At 43.2% G+C, this 13228-nt stretch overlaps 2 protein-coding genes and 1 long non-coding RNA gene across 3 annotated transcripts; 2 read left to right on the top strand and 1 right to left on the bottom strand.

Annotated features, from left to right (window-relative positions):
* The first annotated feature begins 3245 nt into the window (after positions 1-3245).
* LOC119735856 (putative nuclease HARBI1) lies at positions 3246-5264 on the top strand. Its single transcript, XM_038209794.1, has 4 exons — positions 3246-4286; positions 4406-4466; positions 4841-4986; positions 5102-5264. The coding sequence occupies exons 1-4, from the start codon at positions 4114-4116 to the stop codon at positions 5262-5264; spliced, it is 543 nt and encodes a 180-aa protein (XP_038065722.1). The 5' UTR covers positions 3246-4113.
* A 561-nt stretch (positions 5265-5825) lies between these two features.
* Positions 5826-8420, bottom strand: LOC119735855 (uncharacterized protein K02A2.6-like). Its single transcript, XM_038209793.1, has one exon. The coding sequence runs from the start codon at positions 8418-8420 to the stop codon at positions 5826-5828; it is 2595 nt and encodes an 864-aa protein (XP_038065721.1).
* Positions 8421-11737: 3317 nt separating this feature from the next.
* Positions 11738-12624, top strand: LOC119736002. Its single transcript, XR_005272251.1, has 2 exons — positions 11738-11966; positions 12227-12624. It is a non-coding gene; the product is annotated as an uncharacterized LOC119736002 (long non-coding RNA).
* The last annotated feature ends 604 nt before the right edge of the window (positions 12625-13228 follow it).

Below are 13228 nucleotides of genomic sequence, written 5' to 3'. Positions count from 1 at the left end.
GCCTCTTTAAGTCCGACAATGGACAACCGCTGTCACGGACTTATGAGGCGTCGGAGCTATGAGGCGTCAGAGACTTATGAGACGTCGGACCTATGAGGCGCAATAAATAAATGTTATGCCTCATAAGTCCGACGCCTCATAAGCCCGAAATTTGGACTTATGAGGTGTCGGATCTAAGAGGCGTTGGACTTATGAGCGGACCCTGTAAGTTGATGGGCCGTTATTTAAAGTTACGTGCCAACTTAATGATAGAACGGCAACCTGAAAACGAATACAACGGACACACAGAGACCCTGTTTGTTTGGTTATGCAACCCAACCAAAAAACCTCAACCCAAAAAACTGGGATAAGCCCAAATCTGCAGAGATATTGGGAAGGTCCATTTGTCATCGCCAACAGACTGAGCGATGTAACGTATCAAGTGCAGAAAGGACCAAAGACAAGGCCGAAAGTGATACATTTGCAACCGACTTAAGCCATATTGTGAAACCAAGCAATTCAAATGGCTTTGGAAAGTAACAAGCAGCATTATAGCCAAAACACCAATTGTAGCCGGGAGGGGGGAGTAAATCAGGATGGGCCCTGCAGAACAAAACAGAAACAAAACAAGTTAAAGGGGAGTACAAGTAACAACAGGGCGGGGGACTGGACAACGAGATAAAACTTTGACGGAAAGCGAAGAAACTAATATACAAAGTCAGCAAAGCAGGTGACAACCAAAAAGATACAGAAATTAGCCCAATGCATTTATTGATTGAACACTAGGCCAAAAAGCTTACCATTCGGCATGTGGCCACACTTGTAGGCAAGGTGGTTGCCTCTTTTCCCGGGGTACAATATGGGCCGTTTCATTACCGCACTTTGGAAAGGAAAAAACCCACAGCACTCAGAGAGAATTTTGGCCATTTTGATAGACAGATGTGTTTGTCAGGCACGGCTCATGAGGAGTTGCATTGGTGGCTTCAGAATGTTGACAGTTCATTTTCCACCATTTCCAGAGGTAAACCTGATTTAAAGTTAGCATCTGATGCATCAGGTCAGGGATGGGGGGCAACTGATGGGTCTACCCATACTGGGGGACGTTGGAAGGCCAGTGAAAGTCTGAAATCAGAGGACGTTCACATTAACTATCTTGAACTTCTTGCAGCATTTTTTGCTCTGAAATCTTTCTGTGGGATAAAGAAAAAATTGCATGTGAAGTTGAACATTGATAACACAACAGCTGTTGCCTACATAGCACACATGGGCGGCTCCAAGTCTGGCAGTTGCAATTTACTGGCAATACAGTTATGGAACTGGTGTATAGACAGGGGGTATTTGGGTATCTGCTGCCCATTTACCTGGGGTACAGAACACTATAGCAGATAGAAAATCTCGAGAGTTCCAGGATGAAAAAGAATGGATGCTTAATGGGGAGATTTTTAATCAGTTGTGGAAGGAACGGGAAAGACCAGAGATTGATCTCTTTGCTTCCCGCCTAAATTCACAGCTTTCGAGATTTATATCATGGAAACCAGAAGCAGAGGCAGTTGATGCATTTTCTGTAAGCTGGGAGTCCCTAAGTTCTATGCGTTCCCTCCTTTCTGTCTAATAGGCAGATGCCTTAACAAAATTGCTGCGGATAACACGGAAGGGTTCATGATATTTCCCAAATGGCCTACCCAGCCCTGGTTTTCGCAACTGCTAAATATGCTGATTGAGCCGCCAGTGCTATTACCAAAGTCACACAATCTCCTCATACAGCCAGTGACAGGTGTTTGCAGCCCAACCCAAACTCCACCTCCTTTGTTGCAGACTGTCCGGCGATCCTTCGAAGGCAGAGGAATTCCAGAGGCAGCTACCAACATCATCATGTCATCCTGGCGACAATATACCCAGAAACAGTACAGTGGGTACATCGAACGCTGGATTGACTTTTGCAGTAAGAGGGCGACAAATCCTATGCACACCAATGCCGTCCAGATTGTGACATATTTAACTGAACTTTTTAATGTTGGGCTTAGTTACAACTCGTTAAATGTTGCACGTAGTGCTCTTTCATCGTTCGTTGTTTTAGAGGGTGATTCTGCTGTTGGAAATCACCCCTTGATCAGCCGTTTTCTTAAAGGTGCATACACACAAAGGCCCCCTGCACCAAGATACAATTCAATTTGGGATGTTCAAGTTGTATTTGACTATCTGCGCCGACTGTCTCCAGCCGGCACACTGTCCCTCAAAGACCTTACCCTCAAGTTGGCAATGCTGATTGCCTTGGTTACAGCACACAGAACACATACTCTGCACAAACTGCTTCTGGACATGATGCAGCTTAAACACGACGTGGTTATCTTCACCATTGCCGACCTGTTAAAGCAAAGTCGCCCTGGCAATACTGGACTGGTGGTCACCTTGAAAGCATATCCACCAGACAGGCGTTTGTGTGTTCACACCTACCTAAATCAGTATCTTGCTCGGACTGAACACCTACGACGCAAGGAACATACCACAGAGCAACAGCTTTTCATCAGTTTCAAACTCCCCCATGCTGCTGTTAGCAAGGACACCGTTGCTCGATGGTTGAACACAATGCTGCTCCAAGCAGGAGTCGATACATCACAATTCAAGGCACACTCGACACGAGCAGCGGCAACGTCAGCTGCTCATAAATCGGGAGTACCAATTTCAGACATTTTGAAGACTGCAGGGTGGGCTACAGAAACCACCTTTCATAACAAACCTGTGCAGGCCACTCCAGAAATGGCACACAGCCTGCTTTCCAGTTACGATCCAACTTAAGAGGAAAGTCATGCATTCGTGCTGGCTTGGATTCAGTCATGAGTTTTATTAACAGTTGTTTTTGAACAAGTTTGTTGTTTCCCTAAAAATGTACAAAAGGGAGCACCCAATGGTGAGCTGTTGTGCTCAGATTTTCAGATAATATGGAGTTTTCAGGTATTTGCCAAGTTTATTAACATCAGACACATACAGTGTGTATGTCAATTTGTCTTGCCTTTTGCCCAGGATAGGCAATAAATAATTGATGAATGTGTACCAACATAGTGTTTCCCTGAACGTGAAGGTTTGAGTGCAGTGAAATTAAAGAAGTAAAACAGCACTTCAACACAGCTTTGGTTTCATTGCAGTTTTGTTTATTACATTTATGTGTACACATAAAGACCATTCACGTAAACACCCTTTGTTTACCATGTATTTGGGCAGGATATTTGACCAGATGCTTTAAAGTCTCACGGAATCTCTCGCGAGATTTCGCAATAAAATATAGGGATTAAATGAGAACTTACCTGTTTGAAATTTAATCCTGATTTTATGAGAAAGGGTGAGTGAGAGATTACGTGCCCTCCACTCCCACCCTTTTTCAATTACCAGGATCAGTTCTCTATATTTATACCCTTCAGCACTACCATGGGATTTGGTTTTTATCTGGTCTCATATCCTTATGCTTTTAATAATGACTGGGCATGCGCGTGGCGGGATCTCACGTAATCTCTCACTCGCTCTTTCTCATAAAATCAGGATTAAATTTAAAACAGGTAAGTTCTCATTTAATCCCTTCATTTTACCGAGCAAAAGTTTAAATAATATAATCTTTACAAATACCATTTACCCTTGACGTAACCTATTGCACAAAATATAGTCATATTTATTCTTAATATAATTTTAATTAAAATGTCATTATTCATGTACCATTTTTTGTATCTAAAATGTGAATGCCTTTGGTGATGCCACAAAGTAATTGTCTATTGCAAAACTATAATTTGAAATCTAAGCTAGATCTGGTACATTTGTTGAAATTCATTTATTATTACTGACAACTGTACATGTACAAAATTTTCTTAGCAATGCAATCCCTGCCCACATGCAAGTTCTGGCAACACTACCGCTCCATTGCCACGGGCTCATTTTACACTGTCCATGGCGACCTACATGACGTCAGTGTGCCCTCAGTATACCGCATTGTACATCGAGTGGCAAATGCAGTGGCCAGATTAACCCCAAGGGTGATCCAGTTCCCTGTACAACCTCAGAATGTAGCAAGAGTGAAGCATGAGTTCTTTGAGATGGCAAGTTTTCCCAACGTTGTCGGTACATTAGACTGCACTCATATCAGGTTGTATGGAGCGCCACTGGGAGAAGCGGAACATGTATGTAAATCGCAAGGGTTACCATAGCATCAATGTCCAAGCCAACTACAAACTAACCAGTGTTGTAGCCAGGTGGCCTGGCAGTACCCACGATAGCGCCATCATCCATGGAAGCATCCTTGGAGAGAGATTCACCAATGGACAGTAAGTCAAACTTCACCAAGTCTGAGAATTAAAACAAAAAAAGTACAATTACTAATCAGACCATTAACAAAAATATAAGATGCATTTCTTGTTGTCTACTATCAACCCAATAATATCAGCGCAATGTTTACAACAGTTGGTGACAAATCACTGCTTAAGGCAGATATAGCGCCCTTTATTGTAAGAAAAGTTTGTTGTCATTATTATGGGATGGCGAGTGATAGGATGTGTGGAGGACTAAAGTTTTTTCAACCTCTTTGACATCCTTTTGACTTTCTCTTGAGTCTATGGATCAATATTTGTGTGTTTTGGAGCTATGAATGGATGTCAGAAGAGCTTCTCTTAAACTGTAAGTACATATCGTCGATAGGCAAGGCAATATTGAAAGACAAAACTGATCGAGGGCCTTGAATTGAATATTATTGTTGTGTGAACTTCTGTTTACTATTCTGAGACACATAGAACGATTGAAGCCTTGAAAACTTGTTATATAGGCTTAGTAACTGCCACGATTTGTGGAAGCTGCATGGAAAAACTGCTGAGCCATGATGCAGTTACTACTCTTAAGATGTAACAATTGTGCTCTATTGTATTGCAGACTAACTGGAGTGCTCATTGGAGACAAAGGCTACGCACTTCGTCCATGGCTGATGACCCCCATCTTGAAACTAGCAACAAATGCTGAGCGACGTTACAACAGGTATAACTTATCCCAATGAACAGAATTGCACACTTGAATCATTACATGCTTAAATTAACTTTAGTTCAAGTCTAGATTAATACACATACCTTTGATATGCACCCTCAAATTACAGGAGTCACAGAAAGTCGCGAGTGGTCCTTGAGCAGACGTTCGGCCAACTCAAGGAGTGGCTCCTCAGAGGCCATGTGTCATTGAAGAAAGTTATAGACTCCGATATGTTGGGAACTATTCCAGGTTTATTAGACGACAACACGAGTTCACATACGAACATGTAAGCGGCCATGTTAGGAGTGATGCATGCTGGGATACATGGATTAGACTTGCTACAATGCATCGATTAGATGGGAATCGCTACATCCTCTCTTCTAAGTTTAGTTTTAACAATTTGAATAAAACAGCTTTATGAAATAAACATTTGTTTGATCAGTGAATTTGTAAACTGGAGTCTGGTAATTTAAAGTCTGAGTATTTCACTGATTTGAAAACACTTAATGAATATTTAAAAAACACACTGGTTATGTAAATGTTCCAAGATAAACAATTACTATCCTTTCCTCTGAAAAACAAACAGAGGGTTAAACCAATAATATAGTAAAAAAACAAAAAACAAAACTCAAATGCCTTGAGTACTGAGATAGACTGTCTCAGTACTCGATGTGTGTACAAGGGATTATTCTGCCCTCATCTTTGGAGTGTACAACACATAACACATGTTAAGTAGGCAAATGTAGTTACTAACAGTCCAGTAGTCGGGGACAGTCCAAAGTTATCAGCATGAAATTTGGAACAACACACAAATCCAGTGCGGGCGAAGCAATAACAGTCACACAAAACTGTTAAGTGTATTTAGGATTTGGCTTCGAGATGCGACCGGAACGAGTGAGAACTGGCTGTGGTGGAGGTGCGTGGGGGATGGCAGGCTGAGGCAGTGGATCCTGTGGCGGTAAGTAGAAGTCAGGTGAGTGTTGTTGCTCTGGAGGTGGTTCAGAGACTGGCAATAAGTGTCTCCGATTGCGGCGGTAGAGTGTGCCTTGGGCATTGACGATGTACGATCTGGGGTTTCTGGAATGCTTTTGGACAATTCCAAGCTGATCGTGCCCTTTGGGTGATTGTAGACGGACAACTTGCCCTGGTTTCAGTGGTCGGAGGGGCTTGGCAGATTTGTCATATGAAGACTTCTGTTGCTGTTGCCTCTTGCGTAACTGTGCTGTGACGCGTGTGTAAATGGCGGGTTTAAGGAGTGGCGTCGGGGTAGGGATGGTTGTGCGAAGACGCCGTGACATGAGACGTTGGGAAGGTGAGCCAAGCTGGGGGTTGGTTGGGACATTGCGAATGTTCAGCAGGTTTCGGTAGAGGTCTGAACCGTCGCGTTTTGTCTTCTCGAGGAGTTGTTTGGCGCGCTTGACAGAGCTTTCTGCAAGGCCATTGGACTGGGGAAAATGGGGACTGCTGGTTGTATGCTGGAAGCCCCATGACTGTGCGAATTGTTTGAAGGCGAAGCAATCAAATTGTCGTGCGTTGTCACTGATAACGATGCGGGGGATTCCATGGATGGAAAATTGTCTCTTGAGTACCTCAATGACTGTAGAGGCACAGGTGTTGTCGAGTGAAGCGAAGTCAAACCAGCCGGAGTATGAGTCACCAAGGGCTAGGTAATCCATACCGTTCCAATGGAATAGGTCAACTCCAATGTGTTCCCATGGTAGGCTGGGTGGGGGGTAGCTTTTCAGTGGTTCTTTCTGTTGATGGGCTTTGGTAGCGTTGCAAACTGTGCATCCAGAGACGGACTGCTCGATATCAAGGCACATTGATGGCCAGTAAACTACATCTCTGGCTCTGCGTTTGGTAGCCTCGATGCCTGGGTGACCTTCATGCAGTATTTGGATGTATTCTGCGCGTAGTGACTTGGGAATGATGGCCTTATGTCCCTTTAAGATGATACCGCGGTCGAGAACCAGTTCATCTCTGAACGCGAAGTAGGGGTGGGCCTTTGGTGGGGCATTGTTGATATGCGAAGGCCATCCGCGACTGATGACATCAGTGAGCTGTTGCATGGCAGAGTCACAGGCAGTTGCTTTCTTGAGCTGTTCAAGTCGCATGTCAGAGATTGACAGGAGGGTCATGACTTGCAGGTCATCAGTTTCAGTACCGGTCGTTGTCAAGGGTGCACGTGACAAAGTGTCGGCAAGGAACAATTCTTTTCCTTTCTTGTACACGAGGGTGATGTTATACCTCTGTAACCGGAGAAGCATGCGTTGAAGCCGCGCAGGGGCACTCAGCAGAGGCTTTTTGACGATGGTGACCAATGGTTGGTGGTCAGTTTCGACTACGATGTCTTTACCGTATATGTAGTCGTGGAACTTGGTGCAGGCAAACACAACTGCAAGCAGTTCTTTTTCAATCTGTGCGTAGCGTTGTTCAGTGTCACTCATGGTACGTGAAGCATACGCGACAGGGGCACCCTCTTGTAGGCAGGCTGCGCCAAGGCCAAACTTGGAGGCATCGCAGGTCAACGTGACTGGCTTGCGGACATCAAAGTACGTGAGTGTCGGCGCATTAGCAATCTTGTCCTTGATTGCTAGAAATGCGGCATTGTGTTGCTCTAGCCAGCACCAATGGATGTCACTATGTGTGAGCTCGCGTAGTGGGGCTGTTAAGTCGCTCAAGTTGGGTACAAACTTGGCCAGGTATGTCACCATGCCAAGAAAGCGTTGTAGGGCAGTAACGTCGTTGGGTGGAGGCATGTCGGTGATAGCACTGACTTTGGCTGGGTCAGGCTTAAGACCACTGGCGGTGAAAACGTGACCGACATATGAGACTTGTTCAAGACCGAAGCGGCACTTTGTAGGGTTGAGGCGCATGTTGATTTTGCGTATCCGATCAAGGACAGTTTTGAGGTATCGATCATGTTCCTCTTTAGTGCGTCCACCAACTAGTATGTCATCTACGATGATGGAGCATGGCAGATCGGCGAATATCTGCTCCATGGTTCTCTGGTACACATCGGAGGCAGAACAGAGGCCGTAGGGCATGCGAAGATAGCGGTATCTGCCATATGGCGTGCTGAATGTAGTCAGCAGTGATGATTCGTAGTCCAAGGGGATCTGCCAGAACGAGCATTTAGCATCAAGCACTGAGAAAACTGTCGCACCATCCATCTTGGCAGCGACTTCCTCTACTGTTCGGGTAGGGTGGTGTGGGCGTTTCAGTGCTTCGTTAAGGTCGCGAGGGTCGATGCATAAGCGGATTTCTTCGCTGTTTTTCTTATGAGTCGCGACCATGGAGGAAACCCAGTCTGTCGGTTCGGAGACTGGAGTGATCACGCCTAGGGTAGTCATCCGCTGCAGTTCGGACTTGACCTTGTCTTGCATTGCAGCAGGGATGCGACGTGGGGGTCGGACAACCGGCGTAGCATTGGGGTCTATGGTCATGGTGTAGATGACTGGTAGTGACCCGAGCGAGCTGTCAAACAGGTCTTCGTAGTCTTTGAAGACTTGAGGTGATGTGGTGTCATTGGAGACATGGTAAACCAAGTTATTGACAGACAGCAGGCCTAGACGGAGGCAATCAGTTAAGCCGAGGATAGCTTTCACTTGTGTGTCAACAATGTGAAAGTCAATATTGTGGTCAGTCAGCGATGAGTCAATGCGACATGGCAGTGTAGCTAGTCAAACTGTGTGGAGCTCGGTTCCTCCATAAGCGATGAGCTTGGTTGACTTTGAATTATCAATGGACTTAGGTGGTGCGATGACGTTGTAAACATGCATGGGCAGGACGTTACAACGTGCACCAGTGTCAAGTTGGACAGGAACGTGTGTGTTATTCACCACAAGCGTAGCGTGGATGTCATGTTTCAAGTTCAAGTTGGTGTTGTCCACGGCTCGAACGTAAAATAATTCTTGCTCATCCACGGCAGGTTCGTCTTCCTCCGAGTATGAATCGGGGTTTACTGTGTAGACGTGGCGGCTGCTTCTGCAGTACTCAGCATAGTGATTCTTTTTGTTACATTTGTGGCAAGTCTTGCCATAGGCTGGGCATTCGCGCCTCTTGTGAAAAGTTCCACAATTTCCACAAGGTTTTCTGGGCTTTTGATGCTGTGTAGAACTACTGCGTGCAGATGTCTGCCGTTGATTTGACCATGTTGGTCTGTTTGGGCGTTGAGTTTGTTTCTTTTTGAAAGCGTTGACAGTGGTATTTGATTCAGCCATTGTGCTGGTAGAGGCTGACAACATCTTTGCCTGATCACCTGCGAGCTGCATTGATTGTGCAAGTTCCACTGTGCGCTTGAGGTCAAGTTTGTCCTCTGGTTGGGCAAGCAGGGATTTCTGGATGCGTTCATTCTGCACGCCACACACAAGTCTGTCTCTCAGCATTTCATCAAGGTTTTGGCCAAACTTGCAGTCACTGGCCAATGCACGTAGTGCTGCTAAATATTCGGCGATTGATTCACCAGATCGCCGACATCGGCTGTTGAATTGAAAGCGAGCAATGATGCTAGACTTTGTGGGTTTGAAATGCTTCTCAAGTCTGTCCACTAGTTCTTGATATGTAGCTTCGTTTGGTTTCTTAGGGGCAAGAAGATCGCTAATCAGCTTATATGTTTGTGAACCAACGACAGAGTTGAGTATGGCCCTTTTGCGTGCTGCGTCGGAGATATTGTTCGCCGCGAAATATTCGCCGAGACGATCAGTGTACATTTCCCATGTCTCTTTCTTTTCACAAAACTCTCCAATATTGCCGAAAGTAGCCATGATGTATTAAGAAGCGAATCCTGTACTTACTGACACCATGAAGAAAGTTATAGACTCCGATATGTTGGGAACTATTCCAGGTTTATTAGACGACAACACGAGTTCACATACGAACATGTAAGCGGCCATGTTAGGAGTGATGCATGCTGGGATACATGGATTAGACTTGCTACAATGCATCGATTAGATGGGAATCGCTACAGTCATCATCAGGGTGTGCTGCGTGCTGTACAACCTCTCCAAGGAGTTTGGAATACGGAGACGATGACAATGCTGATGAGGATGATGACTTGCTGTATGAAGGTCACATCCATGATGGGCAACTCCATCGCATCATGCTCACCAACAGATATTTCTAAATACAAAAAAAAGGTTAAATGTGTATAAAATATTGTTATCTGCTGCCACACGACTGGAAAGCACCTCCAATTCTTACCCCCGCCCCACCAGTTTGCTTGAAGATGACTCATATCCTTGATCCTGATTGGTCGAATCCGTGGCAAAAACACTATGGTATTATAAATAGTTACCACGCAGCTGTGGTTTTCATTGAAACCATGTTTGAACTGAAACATAAATAAGGGAATAAATGTGTGTTCGTGAGGTATTATTACACTTTTCAGGTGCATTTCAGGTGCATGCGCTAAACAGCTAATGCACGTAAAGGGTGCTAGTTCAAAAAAATAAGAGGGCCTGTGCAGCTACTGCAACTAGTGGCCTAGTCACCAATAGTCGCGACTATTTCTAACTAGTCGACAAGTCGTTATGCCGTGACTAGTCGCGACATTTTGAAATTAGTTGTGAGTATTGAATTTCACTAGTCGCCTACACCTGAAAATTAGTGGTCCAAGTAATTTAAAAAAAATGGCCCAATAAAGATATTTTAAGGAATAAGGATTTAATAGTAACATTGACAGAACATGACTGCCAATTTCAGAGGCAATGTATATTTTCTATTGTAACACCTCACCCACAGATTCTGTGTCTTGATTGGCCGAGAGCGAGTCACAGGAGATTTCTATTTTTGCTATATTTCTGTACACGGCTAAAAGTACTTCATGTACATGTATATACACGTAGGAACTATGCGCTCGCACTCGTGGAACATAGAAAATGCAGTCCTAAAGGCCTTGTGGTATGCGGGATAAAGACGCACTACATTGTCCGTATTCCACTTGCGCTTGCGGGATAACTGATGCCTATATACTTTTTCTGTGTTCCGCTGGCGCACACTGGATAACTTAGGCCAATGTGGCAAAAAGTTGTATGAACAAAAAAAAATGTAACAGCAAAGTTAAAGGGAAAAAAAGAAATGAAAAGATGCTTAGCAGAGTCAGCCCTTTAGTTGCTTAGTTTAGAGACCTCAAAATCGGAATACTTATGTTTAACCTCAATTCACATTAGACCAGTTTCACTCTTGGTTCTCATTTTATTTCTGGTTTATTGTAACAGTAAATGAAATTAAACATAAAAATGTCATGTAAAAAGTCAAGTGTAAGATAAACAAACTGATAAAAAATACATCAAGTGAGTCTAAAATGGAAAATATAGTGAGCATATGAAACATTTAATTAAAGAATTTGGTTCAGCACTTAAGTACGCTTGCACCGGGATTTAACTACCCATCTGGAACTAAGTTTCATTATTCTAACCACATTAATCCAGGGATGAAGTTTTAAATACATTTTCAAGCAAAACTCATTCAAATTTACAATGTATGTGTGCGTATTGTCATGCGGGTTACAGATGCCAGTAAAAACAGGAAGAAATTATAATTTGTTTTATTTTAACTCAAACTTTTACATTCAACGGCAATATGTATTTAACTTTCATGGTTAATGGTCACACCATTCTTCTCGAGAGTGAACTGTTTTTTTTTGCCAAAATGTTTGCACTTTTATTTATTTTGAGCCAGTTTAGGGGTTGTTTTTTGTTTGTTTGCTTGATTGCACACATCCCCCCCCCCCCCGTTTGGAACAAATTTCATGGGGTTTTTTTTCATTGGCAATTCATTCTCATGCCTGTAATGAGTATGAACCTAGACCACTCTCTTAAGTTGTTGTAGTTTTTATACAGGAGAAGGCGAGAAACCAGCCACTAAAAAAACCTTTGATCTGGTTTTGGAGGCGTTGCTGCCCATTGGCAAGGATGGCATCCTCAACCAGGAAGGAGAAATAGATCCACTCCAACCAGAAGTTGATTTCTTGATGGACATAGTCGCTGAAGGTACGAATGCCGAAAAAATACTTGTAGTGCTACAATTTAAAAAAAAAATAATATACAAGACTTCAGAAAACTTGTTTGTATTTCTTTCAAGAAATACTTTATATTTTTAATAATTTAATATTTTTGTAAATATAATTTGTTTCACAAAAAAACATTTGCTTTCATTCACTTTACTAAAAATCATAAATACATGCAATACATATGATAAGACATTAATATGATATAACAAATCTGTTTTTCTGTATATCTTATTTTTTTAGCGGTCACAACTGCTGAAAAGGAATGGAAGAGGAATTTGAGGATCGGGATGAGTCTGAAGCGGCAGCTCAATCAAGCAAAACTCAACCCCTACCAGCACCACCATCATCAAGCTCAAGATTCCATTCTAATGAATCCGTAATTTTTCCTGAGAGAGAGCGTCTACTTGTGGAGATTGAGCGCCTGCAAGTAGACAGGGAACAACTGCAGGTTTCCAGGCAATTTGATGCATCGTTGAGTCACATCATGATCAGCCGGTACTTGCAGTCGTTATTGCCCAATGGCATGTTATTGCCCATTACTAGATGGGCCTGGTGTGGCCCACTACTTTATTGACAACCGGTATGCCCAATCTGGTATCTGGACAAATAAACCAGTATAGGCTGTTGCATAAACTCAATGATTTTGTCCCTTTGTTGCTTATTTTGAGTCTGAGTATAATAAACATTCTACTTGGCTAATACCGGTTTCAACTCCCTCACGTTCTTTTATATTCATTTTTATCACAATTTTATTTTGGAATGTTGTTCTATAATAAATAAATGTTTAAATATGCAAAGTAACATTAAACAAAGAACTGTGCCTATTAAGAGGCAATGCAGTCTGTCGACCGTGGACAACCAACCTGACTGACGATTAACATTAGCTTAAGTTACTGTATTCAGACTGTTAAAAACAGAAAGATTATTATGAGAGGAATCTACAGAAGATCACCTTGTCTGATGTGGGAGCTGACGATAGAATGCTTGACGGTAATCCGGATGCGAGATGAAAGAAATTGGCCCAGAGCAGAGACAACATAACAGTTTTGGACATCCAGATGTGTGAAGAGACTCGGGTGCCTGACTGTCAAAAGCGTCCGTGTGTCGATGACTGTTACTGATATTGATTATGGAAAATGAGGGGTCTGTGTGAGAGTATTTAAAGCCGAATTGCTCTTTTTCGTACTTGACAACCTAGATTTGTCAGAACTTTGTCCGATGTACTCTTATGCCATCTTCTGA

This window comes from Patiria miniata, unplaced genomic scaffold (genome assembly GCF_015706575.1).
Source record: "Patiria miniata isolate m_02_andy unplaced genomic scaffold, ASM1570657v1 HiC_scaffold_29, whole genome shotgun sequence".
NCBI lineage: Eukaryota > Metazoa > Echinodermata > Asteroidea > Valvatida > Asterinidae > Patiria > Patiria miniata.
The sequence above is the reverse complement of the archived record's forward strand: the minus strand, read 5'-3'. Positions and strand labels throughout refer to the sequence as shown.

Bases quoted from the DNA above. Each gene is read 5' to 3' on its own strand.
- LOC119735856 (XM_038209794.1), top strand. From the start codon at position 4,114: ATGGAGCGCCACTGGGAGAAGCGGAACATGTATGTAAATCGCAAGGGT. The intron at 4,287-4,405 runs GTAAGTCAAACT...CAATAATATCAG, and splicing joins GAGAGATTCACCAATGGACA to CGCAATGTTTACAACAGTTG. The intron at 4,467-4,840 runs GTAAGAAAAGTT...GCCATGATGCAG, and splicing joins CAGATATAGCGCCCTTTATT to TTACTACTCTTAAGATGTAA.
- LOC119735855 (XM_038209793.1), bottom strand. From the start codon at position 8,420: ATGACCATAGACCCCAATGCTACGCCGGTTGTCCGACCCCCACGTCGC.